General features: G+C 45.0%; 1 protein-coding gene across 1 annotated transcript in view; it reads right to left on the reverse strand.

Moving 5' to 3' along the window:
- Positions 1 to 18,687, reverse strand: part of FBXL13 (F-box and leucine rich repeat protein 13) — a 1,108,093-nt gene that overhangs the window by 842,895 nt on the left and 246,511 nt on the right. The window contains exon 8 of the mRNA XM_069229683.1: positions 14,019 to 14,114. Within this exon, the coding sequence (XP_069085784.1) occupies positions 14,019 to 14,114 (96 nt within the window). The remainder of the gene's footprint in view (positions 1 to 14,018; positions 14,115 to 18,687) is intronic.

Consider the following 18,687-nt stretch of genomic DNA (forward strand, 5'->3'; position numbering starts at 1 on the left):
CTCAATTAATGAAAATAGTTACATTTTGTGAGTAGCCATCATTTTACTGCTGACATAAGGTGCTCAGTGTTCATGAGTGTTCATACAGTAATAAATAACAGGACTAATAATAATTTCAAATGTGTGGTTTGCACTCAAAAAGTCCGCAAAACTTGAAGAGTTAAGGAGTACGATTCAGAACTAATCCGACTGTAGATAGTATTAAGATGCCAACCAATTGTGAGGGCACTCTGAGTGAGACCACCTTGAGGCCAGCAAATTTTAACCCATAGAGCACCCAACGAGCTTCTGCCAGTAACAACCACAGCAGCAAAGATAGATACCTATCGCTAACCGCTAGAGTCTTCATAATAGCCACAGTTGTTTAGCCTACTGACATACGTTCTTGCATTTAGAATTTGACATTTTCCCAAACCCTACAGCTGAAAAGCATTTCCTGTTTAAGTCTGCATCCTACTTCAAAAATGACAAATCAGTGACAAACTTACTTGAGGAACTTCTCAAGTTCTTCACCTTGGACAGGGATAGGGTCCTTTCCATATAGGTCAGCGCCCCGTAAAGGCCATTGGAGATGTGTATTGTTCTCAAGTAATCCACACTTGATTACCCATATGAGGGATCTCAACTAAGATTCTCACATTGGGAGTATGGAAACGTTGTTTTGAGTTGTCCTGTGAGAAACCTAATATTTGCAGAACCAGGACTGAGACTCACAACTAAGTAATCCCATAAAGACCTTACAACTAAGGGACCTTAACCTCAGCAGTTGGAGGCTTGGAAGAAGACAATGATGCATAGAAGCATGATGGAAACTCATTTGTGATGAAGCTTAAGTGAGACCCTCAAATCTGAGGGACCCATGTTGACGCTCTTACAGTGTGACTGACACCCTCAAGTCCGAGGAGACCTGAACAAGACCATCAGAAACGAGGAACACTTACTAACACCCTAGCATTCATGGGACCCTCATCAACATCCTCATATCTAAAGGGCCTTGTCTGAGCCCTAGTTCTTAAGCACCCTGACCAGTGTTAATGCTGTCTTATTCTGAGTGCTGAATTTGCCTAGAAAATAAACATAGAAAAAAATAATGCATGTGTTTAAAGGTATGCCCACTTGAGTGGCCACCAATGTTCATGAAGTGTACTTATTAATGGCTTATTAATATGAAATGTGGAGCAAATGTTATGATTACAGTAGTAATATGAAATATTGAAGGTTATTGTTGGAAAATGGGTTATTGGTAGGGCAGGTAGGTACCTACACCTAGCAACAAGCCACAAACCTCCACAAAAGTACAGTTAGGTCTCAGTAAATTAATCCCAGCTCTACCCTTGGTAGCTTGGCATCGAGCGTCAAGGCTTAACTTAGGAGACAAAGTGTAAAGCATTCAAATATCACAAAACAGTAATTAAATAAAACACAGGAAACAGTTTAAAAATCCAAAACCAATTTATAAAAATAGCTTATATTTTTATCTTTAAAATGACACAAAAACGATTAAAATCGGTTCAGGGGAACCGGAGAAATGAATTTTTAAAGTATTATTATTTTCTAGCGCTTAGAAACAAAAAGCGCCAATCGGGTCATCTGGTTGCACCAGGACCGGGGCAAAGTCAAACTTTCAGGCCGACCGCGATGGAGCCCTGCTCGGCTACAAGTCGCGGGAGGCCTCGGTTAAAAAGTTACCTTCTGACTTAGTCTCTTTTTTGATGTTTTTCTTCCCCGGGACGAACCTGCCAGTTGGATCCGACCTCCTGGAGCCCTTGTCCGGATACGCGAAGTCGGTTTCCTCGGTGGTGATTTTTACCTTCGGACTTAGTCGTTTTTTCGAGATGAAAATCCTTCGACCGGGGTAAACCTGGATCTTGATCCGACGTCCGTGGAGCCCTTCTCGGATACGATGGCTGGAAGGTCCCGGTCAACTTTTTACGTTCGGACTTAGTCTCTTTTTCGGATGTTTTTCTTTACCGGGACGAACCACGAAGTCAGGCCGGGTCGCGGTTGAGGCAAGCCGGCTAGAATTTCCGCGTCGGGTCGGTCACTTTATGGAGCTTTTTTCTAAAAATTCTCCAATCTTCTCCAAACTTCTGGGGCTTCACCCAGATGTTCTTTTAAGGTTCTTTTGGGGTCCACAGCTCACCCCAAGGGTCCAGAAGTTCTGTGATGGTCCTTGGGAAGTGCGGACTTCAACTCCCAGAATACACCTGGCGCAAACTCCTTTTTGGCCACTGGACAGTGGTCAGCTGGTCACTTTTTCAGGAGTTGGTGCAGGGGACTCTGGATAGCAATTTTTCACCTGTAGCAAACAGGGAGTCCCTCCTTGAACCAGTGGAAGCCAGGCAAAGTCCTTCTTGTGGTGAAGCCCAAGTGTGCAGCTGGTGCAGTCTTTCTGAGTGCAGGGTCCAGGTGCAGGCCAGGGGTCCAGCAGGGCAGTCCTTCTTCTTCTTTAGTTCCTTTCTTGTTGAATTCTGGAGGGGATCTGAGGCGTGGGTGCAGGTCTGCCAGTTTTATCCTTGCTCCTGGGTGAAAAGCAGGGGGGCCCTGGTCCTCCAATCAGGGACAGGGTCGTCCCCCTGTGATGACCACTTCCTGGGAAGTGTGGCAAAAATCCATCCCAGAAGGCAACAGTCTCTAAAAATCCAAAATGGATGAATCTGATTTTTAGAGGAGAGATCTGGCTGAGCCCACCCACTGGTGTGGCTAAAAATCATAAACACACCCCTCTCCTGCCCTCTCCTAATCTAATCAAGGGGGCACCTAGCTGTCTGGGGTTGCAGGATGTGGGGGTGTTGCTGGGTGCTCCAGATGTCCTTCTCTGCCTTTGAAGACCAGTTTGGCAGCCCTCCCCCTTCCTGCTTCCCCATCTGCTGAGGGGAGATTCTCTCCCCCAAGCACATTCCTTTGTGTGAAGCCAGGCCACTTCACACCTCATTAAAGTGGCCTGGCAGAAGCTGCTGCAGGCTGGCCAATCAGAGCACAGCAGCAAAAACAATGCAGAGCTGAAATTGGCAACTTTTTAGGTAAAGTCTAAACTTTTTACCTGCACTAGTTATATTAAATCCAACAACTGGAAGTTGTGGGATTTATTATAACAATCAATTTGATACCAAATTCTTGGTATGTAACATTTAAGGAGACTTTAAAATTTAAAATAAAGTCTGCCCATTCTAGCCTATGAAGGCCATTTACTTCAATGAGGGAAAAACGAATTTGGCTGTTTTTACCTCACCAGGGCTTATAAATCTATTTTTATAAAGTCCCTGCTTATAGTTACATGGCACCCAGCCCTAGGGGCACATAGGGCACACCTTAGGGGTGACTTATATGTAAAAATAAGGTAGTTTAAGACTTTGGAAGTACCTTTAATTCCAAAGTCGAATTTGCATATAACTTTAATTTAAAAGCAGCCAGCAAGGCAGGCTTGCTTTTAAAATGACACTGGGCACCTCAGCAATGCACCTAGGTGTGCACCACCTATGCTGTGGTCCCTAAACCTACATGCCCTACCATATACTAGGGACTTATAGGTAGGTTAACTTAGCCAATTATAATTAGCCTAATTTGCATATCCATTTTACACAGAGCACAGGCCCTGGGACTGGTTAGCAGTACCCAGGGCACCATCAGAGTCAGGAAAACACCAGCATAAAGTGGAAAATGGGGGCAAAAAGTTAGGGGGCCTCTGCAATCAGCCCCAGTTTCTCACACAACCCCCCCCCCCAGCCCACACGCCCAGGAGACTCAGCCCAACCCTGGGAGAGTCTTCCTGGCTTGTTAGGCGAGGAAGACAGTGAAGAAAACTGGCTGTCCCTTTGCAGGGCCTACTCTGCCTTATATCCTCCTGTCAGGGTCACTCCCTCTGGGTAGTGAAGCCATCCCAACAGTAAAAGGACCCAACCCAAACTGAAACTTCCCTCTAGGGGGGTCTTCCTCCTCTCTCTCTGCCAACTTGGGTAGTGAGGTGCCCACCTCCCCTACTCCTAACTTTGCTAGGGCAAGACCTAGCTTACCCAAAGAGGTCACCCAACACTTGAGCAACCCCACCATGACCAACAGGGTCAGGGGGCCTATTTTGCTATTGGCCTTGGGGTCTGCCTCCCAGGCCAAGTACAGTGCTGCCAGGAAGGCTAGCACCCAGCAGAGGCTACTGACAGCTGTCAGTACCCAGTACCACACCCTAAGCTCTCCACTGACAGGTGGCTGAGCTGCTTTAGGGGCATCTTTGGGGTCCTGGCACCCCTCTTGCTGTCTAGAGTGGGGGGCTACCACCTCCTGTGGCAGACACCCTCCTTCCACTCTCCCTTCTGTCAGTGCAGGGGCAACACCTTGCATCTGGACAGCTGCCTGACTACTCAGGACTTCCTTGGGGTCAGGTGAGGCCTCACCAGTGCCAATTCTGGGCTCCCCCCTTACTGGGGCAGAAGGCCCTTGGCTCCCTGGAACTCTCTTTAAGAGTGGCCTACCCTTCCTTTTCTTCTTTCCTTTTCTTGGGGACCCCTGTCTCCTAACTGTAGGGACTGACTCCCCAGGACTTTGGTTTGGGGGGGCGCCCTGGGCGACCGCCCCATCTGGGACCAGACTCACCTCTGGGAGGTCATTGCCCAGGATACAATCTAGGGGAAGGTCAGCACTGACTACCACCCTAATCCAGTCAAGGATACCCTCCCTCTCTAGGGGCACTATGGCTACAGATTTAGAGGTGACCTCCCCTGTGGCTATCCTGACTTTCTTTGTCTTTCCTGGGACATACATGTCTGGGGTCACTAACCGGTCACTCACTACAGTGTGACTGGCACAGGTGTCTCTCAGGCCAGTGGTAGGGATCCCATTCACTTGAATGTGGTGGAAGTGCCTACTCCCACCCTCAGGGATCACCAGCTTACCATCTGGTCCTGTCTCCCAGCACAATGCTAGGAGGACTTCATCATCTGAGGAATCCTCCTCTATGGCTACACTGGACAGCCCAGTGCTAACCACTTTCTTTGGACAGGCTGCATCTCCTCTGAAGTGACCTGTCTGCTGACAGTCAAAGCAAGCCCTACTGTCCAAGAGCTTTTTTAACCCTGGGTCTCCCTGTCTCTGCATGTCAGATTGGGAGTGGGATTTACTCTCCTCCTTCTTAGGGTTCTGGGGTACAGAGGGAGTCTCTGTGGTGGGCTTACCACCTCCCTCCTTAGGTTTTTGGGGACCTGTCCCCCCCTTCTTGGAGTCTCCCCCCTGGGACTTGACAACCACCCTGGTTCTCAACCACTCATCAGCTGCCTCCCCTAGCTCTCTAGGGTTGGTCAGCTTAGAGTCCACTAGATGCTGGCGTAACCTTTCTTGGATACAATTGGTCAAGATGTGCTCTCTCATGATCAGATTGTATAACCCCTCATAAGTATTTACTTTGTTGCCAATAATCCAGCCCTCCAGTGCTTTTAGTGAGGTGTCTACAAAGTCAACCCAAGACTGGGTACTGACCTTCTGGGTGTCCCTGAACTTCATTCTATATTGCTCTGGGGTCAGACCAAACTTCTTGGCTAAGCACCTTTTCATACTAGGGTATGAATCTGCCTCCTCCCCCCTTAAGGTCAGAAGCCTATCCCTCCCTGAGTTGGGGACCAACTCCCACAAAAGGGAACCCCAGTATTGAGGCCTAACCCTTCTCATTTGGAGTGCCCTCTCAAAGGCCTCCAGCCACTTATCTATGTCATCCCCCTCTACATAAGTAGGGACCACCCCCTTGGGTAATCTGGGGCAAACTCCCCCACCCATGGACACCTCAGCTTCTTTATCGCTGCTTCCATCTCTTTTTTCTTTGTATGCCCACTTTTTCTTTTCTAGGGCCAGCTTCTCTGCTTCCAAAGCTATGTAGGCTAGCTGGGCTTCCAGCTCTCTTTCCCTGATGGATGGGTTCTCTCCTCCTGAAAGGACCCTCTTCCTACCACTAGCTTTGGGTCTGCGCCTAGTGACTGTCCAGTGAGGACCGTTCCTCCTCTTCCTCACTTGGGGTCTGATGCCTTCCCTCCCCTGAGTGGTTAGAGTTAGCATCTTCCTCTTTTTCTTCCTCCTCTGGAGCTTCCTCTGTCTCTACCTCTTGGACCTCAGCCCATGCTGTCAGGGATTTAATCAGGATTTGCTTCCTGAGATCAGGGGTTGCAGGCAACCCCCTCTCAATACACAACCCCCTAAGCTGGACTACTGTCAGTGTGGGTAGGCTAGCCAGATCAAGCTCCATGGTTCCCTAGTTTTGTGTCAACAAAAACTTTTTGCAAAAATTGGAAACAAGAATTTAGAAAAATTACAAAAATTCAATAATTGAAATTAATCCAAATTAATTAAAAAAAAAAAAAAATTAAATTAAAAATTAAAAACAATTTTTGCACTAGGACAATTTAAAGGATTTTTAATTTGTTTTATCTAAAACTGTAACGTGATATTGAACACAAGTACAGGATCCCGTCGCTGCTTCCAATTATGTTGGAAAATGGGTTATTGGTAGGGCAGGTAGGTACCTACACCTAGCAACAAGCCACAAACCTCCACAAAAGTACAGTTAGGTCTCAGTAAATTAATCCCAGCTCTACCCTTGGTAGCTTGGCATCGAGCGTCAAGGCTTAACTTAGGAGACAAAGTGTAAAGCATTCAAATATCACAAAACAGTAATTAAATAAAACACAGGAAACAGTTTAAAAATCCAAAACCAATTTATAAAAATAGCTTATATTTTTATCTTTAAAATGACACAAAAACGATTAAAATCGGTTCAGGGGAACCGGAGATATGAATTTTTAAAGTATTATTATTTTCTAGCGCTTAGAAACAAAAAGCGCCAATCGGGTCATCTGGTTGCACCAGGACCGGGGCAAAGTCAAACTTTCAGGCCGACCGCGATGGAGCCCTGCTCGGCTACAAGTCGCGGGAGGCCTCGGTTAAAAAGTTACCTTCTGACTTAGTCTCTTTTTTGATGTTTTTCTTCCCCGGGACGAACCTGCCAGTTGGATCCGACCTCCTGGAGCCCTTGTCCGGATACGCGAAGTCGGTTTCCTCGGTGGTGATTTTTACCTTCGGACTTAGTCGTTTTTTCGAGATGAAAATCCTTCGACCGGGGTAAACCTGGATCTTGATCCGACGTCCGTGGAGCCCTTCTCGGATACGATGGCTGGAAGGTCCCGGTCAACTTTTTACGTTCGGACTTAGTCTCTTTTTCGGATGTTTTTCTTTACCGGGACGAACCACGAAGTCAGGCCGGGTCGCGGTTGAGGCAAGCCAGCTAGAATTTCCGCGTCGGGTCGGTCACTTTATGGAGCTTTTTTCTAAAAATTCTCCAATCTTCTCCAAACTTCTGGGGCTTCACCCAGATGTTCTTTTAAGGTTCTTTTGGGGTCCACAGCTCACCCCAAGGGTCCAGAAGTTCTGTGATGGTCCTTGGGAAGTGCGGACTTCAACTCCCAGAATACACCTGGCGCAAACTCCTTTTTGGCCACTGGACAGTGGTCAGCTGGTCACTTTTTCAGGAGTTGGTGCAGGGGACTCTGGATAGCAATTTTTCACCTGTAGCAAACAGGGAGTCCCTCCTTGAACCAGTGGAAGCCAGGCAAAGTCCTTCTTGTGGTGAAGCCCAAGTGTGCAGCTGGTGCAGTCTTTCTGAGTGCAGGGTCCAGGTGCAGGCCAGGGGTCCAGCAGGGCAGTCCTTCTTCTTCTTTAGTTCCTTTCTTGTTGAATTCTGGAGGGGATCTGAGGCGTGGGTGCAGGTCTGCCAGTTTTATCCTTGCTCCTGGGTGAAAAGCAGGGGGGCCCTGGTCCTCCAATCAGGGACAGGGTCGTCCCCCTGTGATGACCACTTCCTGGGAAGTGTGGCAAAAATCCATCCCAGAAGGCAACAGTCTCTAAAAATCCAAAATGGATGAATCTGATTTTTAGAGGAGAGATCTGGCTGAGCCCACCCACTGGTGTGGCTAAAAATCATAAACACACCCCTCTCCTGCCCTCTCCTAATCTAATCAAGGGGGCACCTAGCTGTCTGGGGTTGCAGGATGTGGGGGTGTTGCTGGGTGCTCCAGATGTCCTTCTCTGCCTTTGAAGACCAGTTTGGCAGCCCTCCCCCTTCCTGCTTCCCCATCTGCTGAGGGGAGATTCTCTCCCCCAAGCACATTCCTTTGTGTGAAGCCAGGCCACTTCACACCTCATTAAAGTGGCCTGGCAGAAGCTGCTGCAGGCTGGCCAATCAGAGCACAGCAGCAAAAACAATGCAGAGCTGAAATTGGCAACTTTTTAGGTAAAGTCTAAACTTTTTACCTGCACTAGTTATATTAAATCCAACAACTGGAAGTTGTGGGATTTATTATAACAATCAATTTGATACCAAATTCTTGGTATGTAACATTTAAGGAGACTTTAAAATTTAAAATAAAGTCTGCCCATTCTAGCCTATGAAGGCCATTTACTTCAATGAGGGAAAAACGAATTTGGCTGTTTTTACCTCACCAGGGCTTATAAATCTATTTTTATAAAGTCCCTGCTTATAGTTACATGGCACCCAGCCCTAGGGGCACATAGGGCACACCTTAGGGGTGACTCATATGTAAAAATAAGGTAGTTTAAGACTTTGGAAGTACCTTTAATTCCAAAGTCGAATTTGCATTTAACTTTAATTTAAAAGCAGCCAGCAAGGCAGGCTTGCTTTTAAAATGACACTGGGCACCTCAGCAATGCACCTAGGTGTGCACCACCTATGCTGTGGTCCCTAAACCTACATGCCCTACCATATACTAGGGACTTATAGGTAGGTTAACTTAGCCAATTATAATTAGCCTAATTTGCATATCCATTTTACACAGAGCACAGGCCCTGGGACTGGTTAGCAGTACCCAGGGCACCATCAGAGTCAGGAAAACACCAGCATAAAGTGGAAAATGGGGGCAAAAAGTTACGGGGCCTCTGCAATCAGCCCCAGTTTCTCACAGTTATACATTGTGTATTAGCTTTAGAAATCATAGATCTTAACTTAGCACGGTCTTGGGCCTAGTTGCATGGCCTCATGTCAAGCTGCATTTCTTTGGCGACTTATAAAATGGCTGTTTAAAGAATTAAATTGTGATTTTCCTCTGTGCTGACCAAGTGCTCATAGCTGAAATCAGTTCTCATGAGAATTGATTGTTAGAGGATGATGTACTAGCTAGAAATACCATGTTCAATGTAGTATGTGTGAGACAGACCTTCCCTATAGAAGACAATGGATGTACTGACTGGAGTATAAGCTGCAACAATATTGTTACCTGATGGGCGCAATGACGAGAACGGAAGAAGAGGAGCCAATCATCGACATGTGAACCATGTACTAGTAGAACTTTAGATATGGGGTATAATTTTATTGGACTAAGTGCAAACATGTGATTCCTTCACCAATGGGGATATGGGAAACAGCTTTCGAAAATTTAACTTAGCCAGACTGCACCGGGAGATGCCACGCCAATATTTTCTTGACTGTCCAGAGAGAAGACGTGCTTTACTTTTGTTGCCTTGAAGTGAAATTCTATATGTCTGTCTCTGAGACATTCCTAATCCTGATTCCTTGCTGACTGAACTGATGTCCTATCGACGAAGACTGTCACAGCTTGCTGATCCATATTGAGGACAGGTATAAAATGATGTTACTGATTGTCATGTCTATTTGATTTTGTTTCTGGGTATAAACCACTAATTTTGATAGAGCCATAGTTAGATGGCTTTCCAAATTTGTGTATCTAAATTGTTTTGCATGAAGTCCAAATATGCTAATCTCATGCAAGTTACATTATATTAGCATTGCTAATATAGGGAAATAAATATTCAAACTTTTACATAAAGGTGTGGTTATTCATGGCTGAGAGGTCATGGTGTGTGGAAATTACTGACTCCTATTGAATATTTATGTCAATTATTGTTATTACTATTGAATTGTGTGGGTACGGTGGTATTTGGTGGGAACTACTCTAAGCGTGGTCAAAAGGTCCATCGGCCTATACGCGTATCCTTGTAGGTTTACTTATTAGGGTCCGACGTGCCAACACCAGCACCGAACATACCTGAGGGACCCTAACCAAAACCTTCAGAACTAAGAGACCCTGATTATGACGCTCAAACCTGAGCGGATCCTCCAGCCTGTTAAGTGCCACTCATTAAGGGTTAGGGTAACACATTATCTGCACTGCTGCAATATTTGAGATTTCTTACACAAATCAGACAAGCATGTGTTCTTTAAAAAATATTTGTTTTCGATGCTTTTAACATTCTCTTCCACCCAATGGCACAGACAGCTTATTAGTAGAAAGTTTGTGTCCGCAAGTCTGATAGCACCTGCAAGTGCCTTATATCTTGACTGGCAGCTTACCTACGGCGTTGACTGTGATTGATGGGAGTTTGACTGGGCCTGCCCCATGCGAAAGTTCTAACCTGCTGCAGCTACGCATGTGGGTCGTGTCTGATTGGCTGAAAGAAGTTCAGACTTATTTGGGAAATAGAGACAGACTGACTGTTGAGAGCACTTGGATTCCTACAGCATCATCATTTTTCACAGATATCTGTCCCCACTGGCGGGTCTGGAAACAAGTGTAATGCATGTAAGTGTGTAATGTATGTATATGTAGTAGTTGTGTTTACTTTGTAGTTAGTGTTTAGTTGGGCGTTTTGAGTGAGGGTGTATTTTATTTTGGTTTCTTTTGGGAGGGGTGGTTTACTCTGGAGTACCAGCCACCTCTGTCATTTAATGCTGCTCAGTTCAAGACGAGATTGAAGTCACAAAGTGTAGGTACAACGAATAAGCACAGAAATAATCAGAAAAGACAAAACAAACACAACGTAACATGTGTCCCTGAGTACACTGGGGAGATGTTAACATTGCATCCTACCTAAATTATGACTGCTCTGCATTCCTCACCTTCACTAATTTACTATTTCGTGACAGCAGAAACGAGGGGTTAATGAGGCAACAACGCACAACCAGTGAGAATTTTGAATCTGACCTCATTTTATGATTGCCATATGCACTCAAAGCTTACTTCAGCTAGCAAGGATCGTTGACACATCAGTTTGATTTAATGTATTACTACTTCCCCTACTCCTAAGAAATACAGCACGAAATGTTGAAACATCAGTTTCATTTCAATGTATTATCACTTACCCAAACCCCCAGGAAATACAGCACAAAACGTCAATCTAACCCCACGTGACCTGGGTAGAGAATACTCAAAAGAGAAAAATGCTAGAATGCAGGGATAGATTCACATACGACGTGGTAGACAATACTCAAAAAGAGAAAAATGCTAGAATGCAGGTATAGATTCACATACGAAACATAACCACGTATTCTTTTATCAGAAAATGTAATGAGCATATCTATGCATCCGTATACATTCCATGACGTTTTATAGATCTCTAGGGCAAATATAAAAGCAAAAACAAATAAAATTACACAAGATTTGAACAAAACTCCAACATTCAACACATTCCAAGTGTCCATAAATGGCAGGAGACCTCACTGTCTATTTGTTTTCCCTTGGTTCTCATTATTAGATACAAAAAGGTTGTTTGTATAGTGCGAGTCCAGCTTCCATTACACCCGCAGGTAGACATCCAATCAAGGGGCTCGCGGGACACCTGTCACTTCGCCTTCTCCTTGTGACTGTATAAATCAAATGTCAATATATCTTGTCCGACTCCTCCTACTGAAAGGTCGACATGTTTCGGCCCATAGTCATCAAAGGCCTCCTCAGGGCTAGGAAAACAAGAGAACCCGAGCCTGTCACCACAACTGGCCTGTCCCCTTGTGCTTGAACCTCCGCAATCTGTGCACTTTTTCTGTTTCCCTGAACTCACTCCAGTCTAGGGAAGTACTGCACCTGTCACCACTTATGGTCCATCCCCTCCTGCTCAAACGTAGCTAAGTACCTCGGCACACAGCAAAAAATATGCCATCCTCCCATGTACAATTGTATATATTGGGCTGAATGCTCTTTTAAGCTACATTAGATGCTTGTAGTACCCCTAGTCAGTGAGGACAACAATCACATGTTTTGTGCCCAGTATCACCAACAGAAGCCATTCCCCACTATAACTGCAAACAAAGGGACCATGTGATCATTCCCTGGGAGAAACTTACAAGGAAAGTCACTACATGCTACAACTGCGAATGGGTAGCTACATACAGGGCTGGCTTTAGCGCTGGTGGGGCCCAGTGCAGCAATCTTTTTTGGTGTCCCCACCCCATGATCACCTCCTCGGATTCCCTCACTACCACCTGCCAAAAGTGCCCCTCATACCTCCATAGCCCCTCTCACATACATTTCATTTGTTTTAAAGAACTTGTAAAGGCTGTCTTTACTAATCCACTCAGCTATTCATATAAAACGTAGTAGTTCTGTTGGATACAGCAACCATATTAACCCTCTGCGCTACTTTATATCGAGTCAAAACTGCCACTGGAAAAAAAACCGGTCTCTCGCTCTTTAGCAAGAACATTAATCACAAAAGTTATCTTAGCATTTTAATTGCTTTCTGGAGGCTGGACGTAAAAGGAACTTTTCGTCTGGTGAGTTATTGCTAAACAAAGCGCCCCGCTGAAGTCAGGGCCCCCCAATCCAGGTCAGCACCCCGTGCGGCCGCTCCGGTCCCACCGCCCCAAAGCTGGCCCTGGCCACATACTCTGCACAGCAGCTACAGCTGGATTCACTCTTTGGCGATGGGGGGAAGGACCAGTAAAGGGACCAGTTGCATAGACTCTAGATAAGGACCTGGAGAAAGCTAATTTTACTGCCCTATAGCCGTGCCTGTAGCATTGACTGGGTTTTCTTGCTCTGCCAGCACTGTGCCTAGAAGCACACATAGTGTCAGAAGGGTCATGATGTCTGGCACATCATGGGCAAAACTGTAAGGTCAGAGACGTTACTGTGCGAGAGCACCATCTGAAACATTTATTTCTTTGCTCATCTTCCTGTCCTATTTGCCTTTTTGGAGTGTTGGGGCTGTGATGCTGATGTTAAGGCCTGAGAAAATGGAATGGTGCTTAATACATGTTTAAGCCCACCTAGTGCTTGTGCTGAGGGGGGAATCATTCTGATACTGTGACTGAAATCCAGTGTCAATTAAATGTGCAATGGAGCTCAAGCAGAAAATACAAAAAAACACAAAAAACGATCAGTTTAGGTATGTAAACAAGCTATTCCATTGCTTACGATGGTTTGTCCTGGGTTTTAAACCCAATCAAATTGTAAATGTTACATAATGTGAGTGGAGACAAAAGGTTTATTGGTTAATTCACAATAGAATCAATTATTAGTATTTAGTAATGTAAAGGTTATAATTCCACTCAGGTGTGGCATGCTTCCTAGTCAAAGATGTCAGCAGGCGCTGCACCTTCATATAATTCCTCCCTACACCTGCATAACCTGAAAGTTTTATAATTTGGCTGTTTTGTGCACGCCGAGATTTGTATTATTCAATTTATGTTTAAGTTCTACCAGTGATAAAGTGTCACTTAAAGTGTCCCACAAAAGGGGATAAAAAGTCACACCTTTTCACACTGAAAACATGGAAATGCCACACATAAGCAGCCGAAGGTTTGGCAGCTGTGGGGCTCGGTTTCAGATCCTCAGAAATGTAGGGCCCTTAACACTAGAGAGGGTGCGTCCCATGACTTCAAATTGCTGGAGAGAAGGGGCAAGGAGGAGAACATGAGTTGAAACCAGAGGGGAACAGAACCTGCTTCACATTTCTTAAAGAGGAGAAGGTTGAAATTATCTCTGTGGTGCTAAGAAAAATAGTTTCAGAGGGCAGCGATTTTGACACAAGATCTTTAGACTTTTCGTGATCTAAAGTTGGGCATCGATCAGATTCGTGTAAGAGAAAGTAGAGGTTTTGCAATCTTGTATGAGATTATACCAAACCAGTATTAGGAGTTTTTTTTAATGCTTCATGAGATAAAATTATACAATTTCAATAGTTCTTATTATGCTTAAATGGACATGAAGTACTTGTTTCAAAACACGCAAACTTACACTGCTCCAAAGGGAACTAGTTTGGGTGATCATCTTCCATGATCGACAAACTTGAGAGCACCTTGCTAGATCAATTAAGTCCACAAAACTGAAAATCTAGAATAAAAAGAGAATATATCAATGAAAATAAACATTATTCAGCACAGATAACCACTAATCCAAAATAAATGACACTTTAGGTGCTTTTATTTCACAAAATGACACTGTGCAAAAACAATCCTGTTTCACAGGGGATTGTCAAATAGGGAAGACATGTATGTCATGGGTCCTTGTGAAATCGTGAACTAAGTATTCTATCATCAGAAAGACATACCCAAGCGGCTCTGCACAGTTTTACCATCGTCCAAGCAACATTTGATTCATAAAAGGTAGAAAAATTCGAACATTCTAATTTCAGACGATTCGAATCGTTAAATGACTCTTGCAGTGAACAGCATCTTCAAGCTCTCCCTTAGACATAGGTTTTTTAACAAACCCAAAGTAGAATAGAATATAGTCCTATATTGGCATTTTGGAGTGCTGATGACAATTAAAAACAACCCAGCCTTCGTCCTTGTGGTTTATGAGGTCGCCAGAACTTCAACATGCCAGTAAAGTGACATTGTGGTTACAACAAAACCCCTAAAAAATACTAAATTTGGCCATGGTGAGCTGCACAAATCATAACACACCCCCAAGGGATATGAGAAATTCTCATAATTTGATTTCCCGTAATTATGCACAATGTTTTGGAAAATTACGCAGAATTACATGTAATTACGTAAAATACAAATCTGTCATTTAACACTGAATATTAGCATGAAATGTGCCCTCGAGTCAATTTATGACACAAAGACACATTGTGTTGTAAAAAAAAAAATATATATAGATATATTAATGTGAAAACACAAGTGGCAGCAGAAACAGCCACTCGTGTTCTTTCCATTCACGTTATTCCCACACACTGGCAGTAAATTTTACTGCAAATGCCATGGAATTTCAGTGTGGTAAAACAGCATATGTTCAGGCATTTTACAAAACAAACCTTAATGCAAAATTCCAGAAATTACGGTGTTGTAATTTAAATTTTGCCGGGGCCCATTCATTACCTCATTCATGATGTTATAGATGAGCTCACTAATAACACTGTCAATGACATCACTGGCGACATGTAACACCAACTTACCATTAACATTATCAATGATGTCACCATGAGTACATCATAATTTATGTATGTGTTTTTATTTACTTGTGCTGTGTTGCTCTGCACTGTTATTACAGCCTCATAATCCATGGATGTGGGCTACACCGGCCATTAAAGGCTCGCTCCAGCATTAAAGGACCAAGCCAAAAGCGAGGGCCTTTAACAAGGGAGAAGGCCTTTAATGGCTGGCTTGGCCCTGCTACAGCGGGCTATAAGGCTATTAAAACATTCCGCCACTAGAGGGCAGAGTTTTCTAATAAATAAAACAAAAGCCTCACGGAGCCTGAGGCAATTTAAATCCCCATGGGCGCCGTGAGGCCTTTGCTCACAGCTGTTGCTGTGAGACAAACATTGCAATGTTGGAGCTCTGGGCTTGTGTTTGCCATTAGAAGTCCAGAGCACTACATTGTCTTCAATGGATCTCCTAACATTCCATTGATCTAATTCTCATTATAAAATATGGCCTTGCATTCAACCAAGCACTGAGAAACATCCCCAGTGTTGGCATAACATAGGGAGTGATTGCATTGAGTGATCAATCTGATGCATGCAGTGGTCACCATATGTCGAACACCGAGCCCTAAAAACGTCAATCGTGATTTTATCAATGGTTCTCCAAGAAGATCAAATACATCCAGGGGAAATTTGCAGGGTGTTGCGAAGACTAATGTGTGCAGATCTCAGGAATGGTACTTCACAGCTGAGGCCGGTGATAAGATTTTTGCCACCCTACTGGCATGAGTCCATTTTGGGAAACAGCCTTAATAACGCAGCAGTTACCATGCAATACCTTTACCATGCATCTATTACAACACATATGCCTTTACCACGCAAAATGTTACCACGCATAAGCCTTTACAACACAAATGTAAGTATTTCACAGGTAAGTGTAACATTCAACACCTAGTAGCAGTCGCCACCAGGTAGTTATAGTTAGGACCTAGTTTCCATAGACAGAGCTTTTTTTGTTTAGCCTATAACTTTGGCGCCACTTGACGAATCTTCATGACATTTTCAAAACGTATACTTTGGTCAGTTCAGTTTCTGTCTTGAAAGTTTCGGGGTGACCCATCAAGGGAGGGTTGAGAAAAAGGGGGTGGGTTCCAAAACAGGTTTTCCCCATTCAATTTTCCATTGAACCTTTAGACACGCCTATAGCAGCCCGAACCACTGAACGGAATTACACCAAATTTGGCACAAAGCTAGATTCTGTTCTACAGATTACACTTTTTGTGGTTTGCTGCAAATCCTTTCAGTAGTTTTGGAGTAACTTAAGGAAAAAAATATAGATATCTAAAGTCTCAGATCCTCCACAGAGCCAACTGTCCCCGTGCTAAATATCTGATTGGCTGCCAACACCTAAAGTGTTGGCAGCCATCTTGAGACTCTACTTCAGCCGAGTCCCAGAAAAAAAGCCCCCAAAAAAAGAAAAGGGGCCAGGGTAGAGTTACCCTGACCCCTTAGCCCTGATGCAGGGGTCCCTGAGGGACCCCACCAGGGCTAAAAAGCATCTTTTTGTTTTTAAAAACATTGGAAAAATCAGCAGATGTTTTTTTTTTTTTAAATGTGGTCTTCCACACTTCTTTTTGTGCCCCCAGTGGGCCAAGTCCCGGGGGCATTTGGGGCTTAATAGAGGAGGGAAGCGCACGAGGCTCCCCTCCTTGGGCTTTAACAGGCCCCGGGGACCACCATCTCCCAGGACAAAATGCTCTTTTAAAGTGAGGGAGGACCTACGGCCTCTCCCACAGCCCCAGGGACCACCCACCGCCCTGGGGCTAATATAGAAATATGAGTGGGGGAGAGTGCCCCCCCCCCCATAGCCCCGAGGACCACCACTTCCCCGGGCAGTTAAGCAATAGGATACGGTGCTCTGGGGTCCCCTGCAGCCCTAGGGATCACCACCTCTCCAGGGCAAATACAAAATAATGTAAAGGGGGTCCATTTCAGACCCCCAATAGCCTTGGGGACCACCACCTCTCTGGGACTTCTTGTAAGTTGGATGGGGGCCATGTGGCCCCCCCTCAAGGAGCCAATAATGGCCCAGGGGACACCCCCCTCTCCCACCCCGGGGCAGGCTCTCCTGCTATGTCCCGGGTGCCCACCCCCAGGGCATAGCTGTTTGCTGTGCCTTGGCTGCAGCTTTGAAGCTGCAGCCAAGTCACAACAAACACTCTAGTTTTTGACAGCGGGACCTGTCAAGCAGGTTCCCTGTCAAAAATCAGAGCTTTCATCTCTGTCTCCTGTATGCAGGCATGCGTGCAGGGAACAGAGATGAAAGGTTTGCTTCAGCAACCACAGAGCTGCTGCTTAAGGCACCTCCTTGCTTGCTGAAGCAATGGCACCGCAGGGGAGGCCCTGAGACTCCCCCTGTGGTCCAAGATAGCCCATAAAGGGCTTGTCATAAAATAAATTTTAAAAAATACATGTATGGAGCGCGGGGAAGCCCTTAAGGGCTCCCCGTCGCTCCAGATAGCCAATGAAAAAAATAAAAATTAAAAAAATGATTAGCTCAGTTTGTTACTACAAATGTTTAATGCTGATACTGAAAGGTAATATTACTCTTTTTAAATGACAAATACATTTTCTTTTTAATTTGTGCAGAAATATCTCATTCTAGGTATATCATATATCAAAGCCTACTTAACTTTAACTCTCTAACTCTCTCCCTCTCACTCTCTTTCTCCCTCTCTATCTTTTTTAGTCTTTCTCCCACTCACACACCCACTCAGACACATACGTGCTCACTCAGACACCCACTCAGGCACTCATGCACCCACTCACAGTCCCAATCAGACCCTCAAGAACCCACTCACAGATGCACTTAGACAGTTATGCACCCACTTACAGACTCACTCAGACTCACACACACCAATTCACAACCCACTGACACCCTCATGCACCCACTCACAGACTCACGCATACACTGACACAATCACTAAAACACTGATGTATGCACTCTCACACATAGACAGACGCTGTCACAACCACCCTCACTCCCAGATACAACCTCTCACAACTATTCTCACACCCAGAGAGGCAGCGGCCAACTCTCGCCATGCACGGCCATAGATAGTTAGGTGGAGTTGGCCGCAGGGTCTGACTGCAGGCCAGCCCTTGCGGGCAACCTCCGCTGCACATGGGTAAAGGCTGTGCACGGTGGAACATTGGGTGCTTATAGGGGATGGCCTCAGGGCCTGGCCTGCGGCCCTGTGGCCTACAGCTGAGGTGCATACCAAAGGCAGTGCACAGCGGAGGTTGGATTAACGTATAGTAATGAAAAATGACTATACGTTAATAAAACCGTAGAAATTCACTGGAAAAAAACAGGGATGTTATAATTATGTTCTGATTTACTCGTACAAAACCTAAGAAATTTAGCATTTATAGTTACCTAAGCTAACTATAACTTGCACTCCGGTAATGCACTGCTTATGACCTCACATACATCACTGATGACATGGTCAGTGACATCACTGACGACATCTC

Source organism: Pleurodeles waltl, chromosome 4_1, assembly GCF_031143425.1.
Source record: "Pleurodeles waltl isolate 20211129_DDA chromosome 4_1, aPleWal1.hap1.20221129, whole genome shotgun sequence".
In the NCBI taxonomy this organism is placed as follows: Eukaryota; Metazoa; Chordata; class Amphibia; order Caudata; family Salamandridae; genus Pleurodeles; species Pleurodeles waltl.